The 14,394-nt window shown below is 43.2% G+C and overlaps 1 protein-coding gene across 3 annotated transcripts in view; it reads right to left on the bottom strand.

Annotated features, from left to right (window-relative positions):
• Positions 1-14,394, bottom strand: part of ntng2b (netrin g2b) — an 81,427-nt gene that overhangs the window by 37,616 nt on the left and 29,417 nt on the right. For all 3 annotated transcript variants that reach the window (XM_080477368.1, XM_080477369.1, XM_080477370.1), the window contains one exon: positions 1,207-1,379. In XM_080477368.1, the coding sequence (XP_080333494.1) occupies positions 1,207-1,379 (173 nt within the window). The remainder of the gene's footprint in view (positions 1-1,206; positions 1,380-14,394) is intronic.

A 14,394-nucleotide genomic window follows, 5' to 3' on the forward strand; every position in this document is an offset into this window, starting at 1 on the left:
TAATAGCTGTTAGCTGTTACTTTTTGGGTCTGGAATGTATTCGGCTCTTTCTGAGAAGTGGCTGGCAGAAGTACAACGCCCATTTCCATTCTGACGTTTCCTCGTACAGTTATTAGAAACAGTTTTTTAAAGAAAATGTAAATTTGGTGCAATATGTAATAAATGTTCACCTTCATCCGTCTGCATGGTTCTATGTTTCATCATGAGAAACAATTAAGTTTCAGTTGGACAAGAATTCTATGTCGCTCTTTGTTTTTGCTCGCCAACATGGTAGAATGCAGGATCTGAATCAGGTTGAACTTTTTACATCAGCTGCCATTGTGGCTGGTAGGTTTTTAAAGTTACAAGCCAACCAGTATTTCCACCAGACATTTCTATTTTCTTGAAGAACTGAAACCAGATTGTAATTGTCACTCAGTACATTTAATAATTTACCCCACATTTTGTAATAACTGTTGTGATATACAAGTTATTACAAAATGCGGGTGTTATTACAATGAGTTGAAAATTTATTACATTACATATTACACCGTTATTACATAATGGCGCATTATCTGCATGTGTGTGTGGTTTCATTACAAAAACAACCAGCAGCACCCCCTAGTGGCATCGCATGCTGACTACTTGCTAACCACAAAGGACATTGTTTTCAAATCGTTTTCAAACCTTTTCTGACATGAAAATGCAAAAAAAACGATCCGTTTTCACTTGAAGCCTTGTCGTGTAAACTGGCCCGTCGCAACGCAAGTGCTAAGTTGGTCAAAACGACAAAGACAAAACGATTGCATGTGACTGACTCTCAAATGAGATTAAAGGAAAAGTGTCTATTTATTATCATCAGAGGTGTGAAACTAATTGTTAAGAAATTCCTTACGGAGAAAATATGACGAACTAGAAGTGAAAAATAAGGCCAGTGACACACGAGTCAAATAAAAGGTTTGAAATGTTTTTGACAATTCAAAGTTCGAGGTTGGGTCCCTGGTTTTGTTTCCACTGACTTTGTTGATCTTAACTTTCTAATTGTCAGTCGAGCATGTGTTTTATTTTTAGTCCTCTATACACTTCTTCTTTTAAAAAAATTTTCTTCCCTCTAAGCTTTGGTCCAGGGAACCTCACCACAAGTGTGAACAGTGCCTGAAGTCCGACTGCGTCAGGTTAATGAGGTGGGCGGAGGCGGTGGGAACACACTGAAGCGGGCATACGTACAGGTGTTGGGGGTTCCGTTGGGCGCTGGCAGGTAGGAACCTGCTTTCCAGGACTTGGCTTTGAAGCCCTTCTTGCATCGCTGGCAGTCCTGGCCCGTGGTGTTGTGTTCACACTGGCACTGGAGGTTCCCATCAATCAGCAGGCACTGGGAGGCATGGAGGTTACACTTACACCTGAAAGAGAGACAGGCGAGACGGTCGACATGTGTGAAATGTGAAGGTTCATGTGTGACGTCCGACTGCAGGAGGAAGCCGTGCTGCAAACGCAGTGACAATTATACCGAATATAAAAGCAACATCTTTGTACAAGGATATAAATACTGCAGTGGGTGTTTCCTGTGGGTGGACTGCCTCAGTTGAGAAGATTTTATCTTGATCATCAGGGTTGTCTAATATTTGGGCCAACATAATACAAAGTCGAGCAAGATTTTCCTCTGTAAAATCCATTTTAAAATATTGTTAACTGAACGGGAAAACTGTAGTTCTTCATCCTTATGCATGTGCGCTTTTAAGCGCGCGGTCCCATCGGTGTACTCACTCACCAGCACAAGATGTAAAATACAAATGTGTAAAAATACCCTATATGACACTCTGGAGGCTTGTTTCTATGTTTGGTTCATCACGTTAGCTGTTACTTTTTGGGGCTGGAATGTATTCGGCTCTTTCTGAGAAGTGGCTGGCAGAAGTACAACGCCGATTTCCATTCTGACGTTTCCTCGTACAGTTTGTACCTTTGCCAGTCCGTCTGATTCGGTGTCATTTGATTTAACTTTGCAGCAGTTACACTTGACATGAATATGAATCAAAGCAAAATGGGAAAGCCTCAGTGAACAACGCAGACTCTTGACATCTGGACTGCGGAGCTGAAATGTTTTGTCAATTCATTGATTATTAATTTGTTTTGGAACTGTTTTCGGAGATCTTTTCATCTCAATTGAAAATCGCCTCCTAATGAGTCTCCGCTTCCTTTTCATGCGAATTACCAACGGTGAGTTTAGGAGGAAATAGAGAAAATACGTCGAAGGCAGAGTGGGAGCTTCCCATTAGGAAAGTACGAAGTTTAAGAAACCGTAAAGTTGAGGGCTCTCAACACAATAACTGTTGCGTCTGAGGCTCATGAGGTGACGACTGTGATGTTTGTCATTTATTACATTTTCTCCCTTTCTCTCACTCCCAGGTGCAAGAAAATAATCATCCAGCCTAAACAGGAATACAAATAATTGATCGTATGAAAAATATAATTACAAGTATTTTTCACTTTCCATTCAGTTTTAATCACAATAATGAACATTTTAGTTTTTTTTTCACAAGCTGAGTCCGAAACGGTGCGCCTTGGTCATTTATTTATCCCCTTTCTGTCCACAAGTGCTTCACGAGAGGCAAATGATGACATACAATTACTGCCGGTGAAATTCAAGTGTCTGAATTTCTGCCTTCCAATGGCCGCATGTGGATGGATGTGTGCACACTTGACCTCAGCAGAGGGCGGGTCCCAGGTGGGCTGATCCCGGGGTTGAGGTTTTGCCAGGAAGGAAATGAGGATCTTAAGGACACTCTGCAGCTACGGCTTTAAATTACAGCCTTTTCCAGATGAGCGACTGGACTCCAATCCAGTTTGTTCCACTGGAGTGAACAGCTATCCGTCTGCATCAAATATTCAAAGAATGGCCTCTGTATTCTAGCGAGATGACTGCCTCAATCTTCTTCCCCTCCCACACTAATCTACGGCGCTTTCTTATTAATTTTTTTTTTTTTTTTTTGGGACAGTCGACTTCATATATCGGCTCAGATTCAGAGAAACTAAGAAACCCTGAATGAAAAAAAAAAAAAAATGGAGATAAGTTGATCACCAAGTTGTGTCTCGCAGCACACGGTTGCTCGCCGTCTTATAAATTGCCCCCCCCCCCCCCCCCCCCCCCGTTTCTCTGTGATCACCGACCGAGCTGACAGGATGTGCCGCGGCGAATCCATCCACCGACAAGGCCTTGTTTCCCCGCACGCTTTCTGAAGGACACGAGCTGTCCACTTAGCCAAGACGGAAATTGAACATCTCTTTTTCATGGAGGAAAAAAAGTGAAGCGCTTGAGAGTGTCAAGTGAGACAGGTGTGTGTGTGTGTGTGTGTGTGTGTCATGTGATTGTGATGCATGTGTCTGAGAGCGCTGATGACAGACAACAGATCAGAGGAGCACAGGAGCGGTGACTAATGCCCGCGTTGAGTGACTGACAGCGCCGAACGTATCACCGCTTCTCATCTCCTGCATCTTCGGCGATGAATCTCATCTGTCTCATTGTGAAAGTGGAAAGCGCCGCCGACTGCAAGGTTCTGGGAGTTGCACTTTAAAATCAATATGGAGGAGCGGAGTGATTTTGCTCTGGCGTGCAGCTTGTGTCTTGCGGGCCTAATGGCCTGCTCGCAGTCGAGGAAATGGCCCCTCTTTTGTCGATGGACAGCTGACGCTGACTCGTCAAAGACTGGCGCGAGGATGAAACATGACTTAACCTTGATGGCGTCTCAGCGGCGTCCTATTCCTACTGAAGCCTCCTGTTTAACTATATTTAGATTGCAGGTTAAAACTTTATGGAGACTCCCATCTCCTTGACCTGCTTTTCCGACTTGGGCGACATACAACACGGGAAAAACCAGGAGTACTTCTTAGCCTTGCACTCCTTCCGCATGAATGATGTGACACTCTGACTTTTCAAGTGCAATGTCTCTTTTGCTCTCTCTCTCTTTCGGATGACAGCCTGCACTGGGATTTTCTCCCCCCCCCCGATCCCTCTCTTCCAAGTCCCCCCGCACACAAATAATACATGGGCACAATCATATGTTAATGTGCAAGATGTCTGCCTTCAGTGCACAGTCATCAAAGTGGGAGTAGCAGCTCTGAGCTGAAGGAAGTTAAGACGGGACAGCTGGATCCATCACTCGCCTGTCTATTTACTTACAGAGAGAGAGAGAAGGGGGAAAAGAAATAAGAGAAGGTGAGTGGAGGAGCAGACAGAGAGGTAGAGTACAGCAGAACACTCGGAGGCTGAGGAAATAGAGGATGCAAATTTGTTTCGGCCGACACGCACACACACACACACACACACACACACACACACACACACACACACACACACACACACACACACACACACACACACACACACTGGTGTTTTAATTAGCTCCAGTAATTAGGAGGTCGGTGTCCAAAGTGTGCTTGTTATATGGCCTGAGAACACTTGCAGAAACAACAAAATAGTTTCATTCTAGGAAAACAAAACAAAAATCACACATCCTTATGAATGCATACTGAAAGTAGATGATGCCTCGAGTGATCGCTGGTGTTCCCTGGTTCCCCTTCGCCCACATGGAGTTTCTGGAAACTGTGATTCTATTGCTCTACGTCCCAAAACGTCTGAGCCAGTGGCTCCCAAACTTTTTCTTGAGGGACCTAAATTATTGTGATTGTAAACCACAACGACCCTGTCAACAAAATCTCACCAATTTCAGAGGAATCAGACTGAGAGCAATTGAAAAGATTAAAAAGGGTTTAATCACAAAAAAGCGCAGCCTCTTGGAGCTGTGCTGGAGTTGTCCAAAGATTTTTATTAAGCAAGTCGGAATACACGGGCAATCTGGCTGCAGACACAGGGCACAGTTGGAATTGGTGAAACAAAGATGAGACTGATCCTCCCGTAATTCACTCTCTGCTTCTGCCTCATCGAAGTGTCTTTAGATTCTGACGAAAAAGTTTTTGCCGAACAGACTCATTATCTTTTAACAAGTAACATCATCGCATAATAAAATGTTTCAAACAGAATAACAGAAAAATAATAAGTTTTAAAAAAATATGTATTTTTAGATGAATTATACACTGTAAACGCTTAAACTTAGTAGTTCGAATTAAATGTAGTGACTTGGAAAAACTTCAAATCTCTCTTTATACACACTGTTATTGGAACAGTGATTAGAATACTTCTTTTTTCTATTTCATGAATCTTTTTCTCATTTGAGGCACTGTTTTAAGTTTTATTAAACCTTGCAGAGAAACCAGTTACCAGGAACATCCAACCAAGTTTCTAACATCATGAAATGCTTTTAAACTTAATTTGGTTTGGGTGCTACACTAGTTAAATTGAAGAAAATATCCTACTTTGTTGAATTATGGTTTCCTGTAACATTGCTGGAAATAAATGCTTATTTAAAAAATTTTTCTGTCCCTTTAAAGTCCAGTCTTTAGTTTGCAAAAACGATCTATCCACCTCTACATACCTCAGATAATTAAATGCTTGATCTTATTAGCCTCCATATCACATTATGTCATTCACTATTGCTATTGTTACATATTGTCACTGGTGTTTCGGTCACACGGGTCGTCATGCTGTTACAGAAACTGCTCTGAGGCACGTTTTTTAAATTTGTTTTGTCTTTTGCATGCATGTGGTGCATGCGGGTGACTCAATACGCGCTCGTGCCAATAATGACATAATGCCAATGACCTACAGGAGACGACAGTGCAGCAGTGTAACCAGCAGTGTGCCTGCAGAAGCAGAGGGGATGAACGCATGCTGGGAATGTAAACAATTCAGGTTGTGCATACGTTATGCATATGCATGTATGTTTGTTACACCTCCCAGATACAGAAGCTGTTTAAGAAACACCGAGCATGAACATAATCTTTGTTTACAAGTGAAATCCCCAAGGCCACTACGGGAAGTATGAGGCTGAATGCCGCAGGCAGCAAATTCGCACGAACGCCGGCTTTACACGGGTTGTATGTCAGCGAAGAATGCTAAATGGAAAATGCTTGATCAATTATCCTGGAACGACGCCTGTAATTTTAGCTCCTCAACATATTGTTACCAGTCAATTCTTTGTCTGACGTTTCAAGCGTTTGTGGTTTAATACGACAACACTTTTATGGGATATAGATCCAAATAGTCACGTGTCTTGGAACCACTCGGAATTCGTCAAAAATCAAGCCATATTTTCTCAGTAAACCCTTGTGTACTTTGTGCAGTATAGAACATAAAAGCTACTTTAGATCAACTAAAAACATGCGTCAAATTGAAGCCTTTGCATGTTGCATGTTTTTATTCTTCCCACTGCGTTCCCATTTACCGTCTCCAATTCGGAAAAAGTCTGTTGTGACCGTTCATTTACACGACAACAGCACTTTGAGTTCCTGAAAACTGCTTCCAGGCTGGAATATTTGCAAATCCCTTGAGCCTCCGCTCCATCTCGGCAGGGATGACATGAGCTTTCTCAAATGTGAGGAAATGGCGCCTTTTGCTCTACAGTTACAGTCAATAACTAGGTTGTTTTTTTGTTGTATTTTTCTACAGGTGCAAGTAGATCGACCTCCTAAAGTAGAGTTTGTTGCTGCTCATTCTTTTGAATTAAACAGCACTTCCTCAACAAAGTGTACATTTACTACCGGCCGTGTTATACCGATCCAAAAACACACTGCCAACTAGTGGTCTGGCATGGAAACAGCATTTTCACGGTTAGTTGCTGTCATGTTTATATGGAAGCCATTATAATGTGTTACTCATCTGTGTTACTTTAGTATTTCAAGCAGATTGTTGTGACGTGAACATGGGATGACTATTCACACGTGCTTCTCGAGTAAATTGATAGTTTTTTTTCCTGCAGGTGTGCTTTTATTACACCTCTCTCTCTCGCTCTCTCTCTCTCTCTCTCTCTCTCTCTGCCCAGTGATAAAGAAAACCTAGATACAGTGGGCATAGAGGATGGATAGTCACTCCTTATTGTTGTTCCTGTTCATTTTTCTGACAAGCCGTGATTCAATTAGTTTTACATTGAGTCTGACGGGACCTAATGTTATTGACAACCGTTTTGAGGGGAAAATGTCGCTCAGGATTGGATTAGGTAAATGTGAGAGTGATGAGTTGATGCCACGATTGCACTGCTCTGTAATTGCTTCACAGAACGTAATTTCAAATGACAAACAATTCAAAATTCAAGCTATTCTGAATTCACCTTTGAGATAGTGGTTGGAAGTGGAAGCTGGATATCAGTCTTTGCACACACGCTACAGTCGGGTTATATAAACTCCTGTAATACAATTGACGTTTCTGCATGCCTGCACTGATCGTTGATCAGCAGTAATTATCCTCGCTCCGCAATGATTGTATCTGTCTGTCTGTGTTTCTCGGTCCCGGCTTGTCCGGCCGTGTGTTTCCCTGTCCATCCTCCCCGCCGTCTGTCTCTCGAAAGTCACGTTGGCCCCGTGTATATGTAATGATACGAGGGCCTCCTGTTTTAGACAGCAGAGATGCAGCAATTAGAGGAGTAAATAAGAAAAGAGATAAACAAACATCAAGGGGGAGTCATGTGGTGGCGGAGCCCGCGAAAGCAGCTGGAAGCGGCAGCTAATGGGGCTTTATCTGTCTCTTCACTGTAGTTGACGTGTATTCCTGTATGCCTCTCCGAAGACTCAGCTATGACTCCCTCTTGCTTACTTTCTGTGTCGCACTCTTCCCTCACTGTATTTTGCTTTTTCACTCGCCATCATCAATTCTGTCTTTTGTTCCGTCTTTCTCTGTCAGTCTGTGCAGCTTTACCCTTTTAGCCCTGCTGCTACTATCCATTGCACCAGTGTTCACTGAGGACGGCAGTGGTTAAATTGGGTTGCGGACATCCGTTTGAGAGGAGTGGGCGAGGGAGAAAATAGAGGGGATTTAGACGATGTGGTGGGGCTGAGCAGTCAGTGCAGCGGCCGTGTCAAAGCCCTGACAATCCGCCTGCCTCTCTGACAACAACGGGGAGACTCGGGAGGAGGAGCAGGAGGAGGGTCTGCTTCGACGTACTCTAACCTGGGATGACAGACTGCAGTGATGCGGCTCTGACCCAGCAGGAGGTCTCCGTCTTCCTCTCCTCTGCTACTCCGTGTTCGATCAACCCTCACGGAAAAGGCCCACTCAGCGCTCGGAGCAACCTCCTCCCTCAGAACCGCGGGGCAGACGGCCGGCTACACAACCTGTCTACTGAGAAACCTAACATGCAACGAGTGCCACGGCTTTATCGGAGAAAGACTTACCGCCCAAACCAAAACTGACTGATGATGGCGATCAAGAAATTTAGTTACTGTCTCTGGCTTTTTACAATTACATTACGTGGAGCAACGTAACTGATGTGTTGCATTCATGTGCCACATTAGCCTTGTCTGAGGGCGTTAATGGAGGGTTTCCTGATCTTATTACCTCCAGGAAGCATGTATAATGTGAAACTTATAGGTCCCGAGACAGAACCCTGTGGAACTCCATGTTTAACATTAGTATGAGCTGAAGAGTCGTCATCAACATGGCTAAAGTGGAATCTCTGATGAATATGATCGAAACTGCAGACTACCCTGTTAATATTATGATATATTAATATTAGGAACATTGTTGTGTTCTTAAAGGGTGAATGACTGATTCTTGTATCTGTAATAATATAATCTCATGACTGAAACAATCTAATCAAATTTGTTAAAACACGCTCAGATACTTTGGTGGGAACAAATAAACACATTAGTTGACTTTGTAACTCGCCAGATTTCCTCATTACGTTGATTAAAAACTGTAATCTCTGTGACATGAACATGGTTTCAATGACGAGGCTGATTAAAACGGGCATTAAATCCCAGTTTTTTGTCAAAGCAAATGCAGCAGCTTTACAGTTAGTGGATATCATCTGACTTGTTTTAAGGGTGTGTTTAAATCGGAAGTGCAGAATTATATGGCTGCTGAAAGTGGAAAAAGGGGACGTGATAAGGTGGGAACTTCATGACATGGAGGCGTAAGCACACAGCTGGCATTAAAGGTAAGCTCCGACATTGAATTACAAAGCACCTTCAGTCTAATTAAGCTGTAAAAATGAAAAGTATTTACAAATTCATAGATCCTGGAGCTTTCAAGGAGGATGTAATTAAAATAAAAATGTTAACTGCTGTACTTTTCCAGCAAGAAACACATCCCACAAATTATTAATCAGAGCTGAGTATTTTAATACTTCCTAAAATTTGTCTGGAGGTGATTTTTAAGTGTGTTCATAAATTAAAATGTGATTGGTAGAGGGCAGCCGGCAGAAAAGTGTAGCCCTCCAAACAGTCTGTCCCGAGTGCAGCGGCGGTGGTGGTGGTGGGGTGGGGTGGGGCGGCCGAGCATGAAGCGGGAGTTTCGCGAAGCTGAGCTCATTGATCAGCAGCACGCCTTATTGGCTTCCGCTGAAGTCTTTATCACCGCGTCCCCTCCCACTTCCTCTCCGCCCGCCTCGCCTCGTAAATTCAGAGTGGCTAATTGGACATGACTGCGTTTATGTACCGGCTTCATAAATTTCTTTTCTCTGAAGGGAGAGGATCGATTTTCCTCGAGAGCAGCCTTCCGTAGCCTCTTCAAACATTCCCTCTCCTCCTAACCCCCCCCCCCCCCCTTTTTTTTTTCCCTTCCTCATTCTCTGTTATCCATCCTCTAACATATGTGCCCCCGCTCCCTATGTGTATCAACACTAAACAGGTAATCCATAACTGACCTCCCCTGGAATCATGGGGCAAGGAGGAATTACAGCATGGGGCTGTTTTCTTACCCACAAAATGCTTCTCATGTTTTTCTGTCGGCTCCTCCCACATGTTCACATCAACAGCACCACTGATGGCATTTCTTAAACAAATGGTCCCTCCCAAGCTCATTATCTGTCATTAGCTAATGCAAACTGTTGACAGGGAAACACCACAGATGCTTGAGCTACATTTTCTGAATCAGTCCTCCCCTCCAGTCTTCCCCATCCATGTCTTTGTAGTTCCTCAGGTTTTTGTTTTTGTTTTTTTTGGGGGGGTATGTCCCAAAAACCCATCTGAAGGAGGAAACTCTTTATAGTGGAGCATCGGAGAGGATGAGGGACACTCCCGAGGAATCCTGAGCATGGGGGTCTCCTTTATTATTAATCTCGCACATATTCCGCAAGCATGTTCACTATTGAGAGGGAAAGGTAAAATATTTTTGGCTCCCGAGTAAAAGTGGAGTAAAACATCCAATAAAAAAACATCTTAAGTTACTCAATCCCCCCACCCCCCCAATAATCCTAACTCCGATCCCTATTTCTGACTTTAACCATATTTTAAGTCTGAAAATTAATAGGAATATGCATAATATTATGGGGTGTAGCTACTGGGTCCCACCAATGTAGGTCAAAGTCAAGTGCGGTGCACTTCCAGGTTACAGAATCCTGGAAAACGGGAAAACACACGCACTCGTGTAACTTCATATGCCTGACATGTTGCTCCTACTCGTTGATGCACTGCATTTCCCAGCCACTTCCTTCAGCAGTACTCCTCATAATGAAATGTAGTGAGCATCGGGGTTGCAGACCCCCACAAAGGATCGGAAAACAACAACAGACACATGCACGTTTGTGAAGCGTGACTTGTCAGCCAACTCATTGACGCAGTGCATTTCAGAGCCTATTACTTTAAGCTTAAGCCCTATAATTAGGTGTAGTGAGCTTACAGGTAGTAGACCACACAAAAGGAAGGGGAAACAAGTTCACACACATGTTTGTACAATACTGTGTACAACGCTCTATAAATACATGCATCCCCTTACTTCTTAATATCATAGTGTTTGATTCTGATGCAAACGATAACCCCAACCACAATTTGACCTTAAATCTATGTGAAACATCGAAACATCATGGGGTTAAATGTTCTGATCCCCACATTGTAGGCCTCACCTCATTGGGGCCCCACATTGTAAGAAAAACAAGAATGCATACACACGTTTGTCTGGTATTACTGTCATGACCCACTCATCAATATGTTTTCCGTAGCCCATTATGCTGAGCTAAATGGACTTTACTCGTATGGCGAATTTTACTGCTCGAGCAGTCTTGATGCACTTTTCATGCTCCATCAAGTTCAGCCATTCACTCACTCAGTTACACTCACATGGTGACGGCTGCCATGGAAAGTGCTGACACACCATTGGGAGCAACTTGAGGTTCAGTGTCTTGGCCATGAACTCACGGACAGACATGATGGGGATTGAACCGTTAACCTCGAGTCAACCTGCGATGAGCCAAAGCCGCCCTTTAACCTTAACTAATCGTAAACTTCACTAAACCACAAAATCTTAACCTGAGCTAACCTTAAACTTGATGAAACTACTAAGCCAGCCTTCAATATCCTTAAACCTCCCTAACCCTCTAAAACTTAACCATAACTAACCTCAAACTTCACTAAACCACTGAAACGTGACCATAACTACCCTAAGTTCATTAAACCACTAAAGCTTAACCTTAACTAACCTTGAACTTACTGCCTGAAACTAAACTGACCATTGCACAACTCTGTCACACACACACACACACACACACACACACACACACACACACACACACACACACACACACACACACACACACACACACACACACACACACACACACACACACACACACACACACACACACACACACACACACACACACACACACACACACACACACACACACACACACACACTATCTCACTGGCCTTTTTTGGTGCTGGAATAAAAGTGGAGTGAAAACGTCCAACAAAAAGACGTCTTAAATTATTCAAAGCACAGGAATGACCTTGATTGCCTTTGCAATCCACACCCTGTGTGTCTTTGTGGCGTGTGTGTGTTTGTGTTTGTGTGTGTGTGTGTGTCTACTACGCAGTGTACAGAGATGTGTGACCTCCCTGGTGTGTTTGCGGGATGATTCATTATTTTAGCACAGTTTGCTCTGAGTTAAAAAGCATGCCTTTTAGTTTGTGATCTTGCACCAGATTGTGGGATAAATGGAGAGACAGAGAGAGAGAGAGAGAGAGAGAGAGAGACTGTGTGGGACTAAGCTTAGGAGTAAATTATTCACAAAGGATACAGTAAATGGCTATTGCGTGCCTGCCTAGCTGGCGCTCAGGCCTGCGAGCCGCCCTCTGATTGGCCAGGTTGAGTCATGTAAAGAGCGGCTGGCAGACTCAGCTCCACTTTGAGGTACCTGCTCTCTGAAGGACTGTATGCTCAGGACTAAATAGCTAAATAATGGAGCCTGGGCACATCCTGTTCTCCAGTCCAGACCTCAGAGGACTGCCCTCATGGGCGAAGGAGAGACTGCTGAGCGCGAGAGAGCAATATATTGGAACAGTTCAGGTGTGGGTTACATGCCAGCTGTGTAATATGTCCCGTTTCTGCTGGCCTTTCAAACTGCAGGTGTAATTAATGTACACCCCTCACAGGCTTCTGACACCCTGGCTGTTTTCTGTGATTCTCCGTGTGAGTTGAGGATGCATTTTCCAAATGGCTTTTCTTTTTGTCTGTGCTTTGCTCAATTAAACACCAGATGTACGCCTTGTTTTAAGATTGGGCTTAATGATAATATTCTTGGTTCCTGTTAAGAAGGCATCATCTCGCTCATTAAAATTTGGCGTTCCTTTTAATTATCATCAGTAAACAAACCAACTTTGCCGCACTTAACTAGGGTGCTGTTGATGGTCTACTTTTTTGTCCATGACATTGGAAGGAGAATTAATTGCTTCTGTAAAGCAACACATGCAGACTGCACACAACTACGTTCACTTAATTTTTAATGAAACGGACATGGGACTTCTCCCGTATTCAGTTATGACAATTGCAATCAGTTTTTATACAAGAAAAAAGCTTGTACTCGTGGTAGTACTGTTTTAACTGATACATGATTCACCGTTTTGGCCAAATACTACGAATACTTGAAGTAACACGCTCGTTGTATTTATTTTTTGTAGGTGCCTTGCTCCTATGGTTGTGGCCTTTTTGCATCCAATCTTTCTGCTACTAACAAGGTACGTTTCTTAATTGTCCCAATCAAACATTTCTTTTGTTCGGTGTGGAATTTAAACATTTTTATTTTGGAAAAAAAAAACACTTATTCGAAGAAATAAAAAGTGTTTCGAGGCCCAAGTACCCAAACTTGTAGTAAAAACAAAGAAGGGTATAAATAAAGGTTAATCAAGGCTGCAACTTTTGGATTTGAACTTTTAGAAGCTATTTGCTAGATTTTTACGGTGAACATTCTCTGATATTGTTCCCGTCTTTACTTACACAAAACCTGTAAATTCAAAACAAAAACCCTGTTTGCACAATGACAGTCGTCAAGCTCAAATTTCTTATTGGAAAATCAAAAGTTGAAACCTGATCTGATGTGCTACTGGTAATACGTTTGTGACAACATAATTTTGCATCATTTGAAATGTTGGAAAAGGGAGAAACAAAAGTACCTAAAACACACATTTACAAATTTGTATTTGAACAACTTTATTGAAAATGACTAAGGAAAGCGGGTCACTGGTGTGGAAGTCATGGATTATTGTTTCATTCTTCATGAGAAGTGATTCGAATACGCAGCTCTAATACTTGTTGTTTTCCTCTGTGTCAAAAAAACCCCGTGTAATAAGTAATATTTCTTAAACAAGAGTTTTCATTTTCATCCAAAGTCTCAGTGATCAAGTAAAGGTTTTGTGTGGGATGCCCAGCAGAAACCCCCACGTCAGCAGTTTCACCTGCTCTTTTCTTACCCTCTCGTCTCTACAGGATGCCAATAAAAAAAGATATTGTGCCTTAAATAACAAACGCTGAATGTTATCACCCGTGAATAGATGCACCCTCAAAAGTCACTGACCACTGTGATGGGTGACCCTTATTAGTTCATCTGCACAAGGCACATTTTACTGGCATTTGGCACTTGGCGGGTGGTAATTTGGGAGCCTGCACGGCAGCATTGTAATATTCATGCAGCATGATGCAGCATGAATGATGCAGAGTGGCTGACACCGTCTTCCCGAAGCAGACATGTCACTGCATCTTAACGCCTCCTCAACTGAGGAGAGAGTCCGGCCTCCCTCCGCCTCCCTCTTTCCCTCTCTTGCCTCGATTGTCCCGAGATCACCGTGCAACTGTGCGGGATATTAGAGCGTAACCTCCCTGCAGAGCCCTTACCGCTGCTGAATGTGTTTTAATGAACACTACAGCGCAGCGTAACACCTGGGGAGAGAGGAAATTGGGTGTGAGTTGGACGGTGGGGGGGGGCTGGGTGGGTGTGAGCTCGTGGTTATTATACATCCTCCTTTTATTTAAGATGTGAACAAGGAAGAAGAAATGAGGGGAGTAAGGGAAGGCATTGGGAGGAATGAAAAAGTGATGAA

The sequence above is a fragment of the Lipophrys pholis genome (genome assembly GCF_963383615.2).
Source record: "Lipophrys pholis genome assembly, chromosome: 12".
NCBI classification, from domain to species: domain Eukaryota; kingdom Metazoa; phylum Chordata; class Actinopteri; order Blenniiformes; family Blenniidae; genus Lipophrys; species Lipophrys pholis.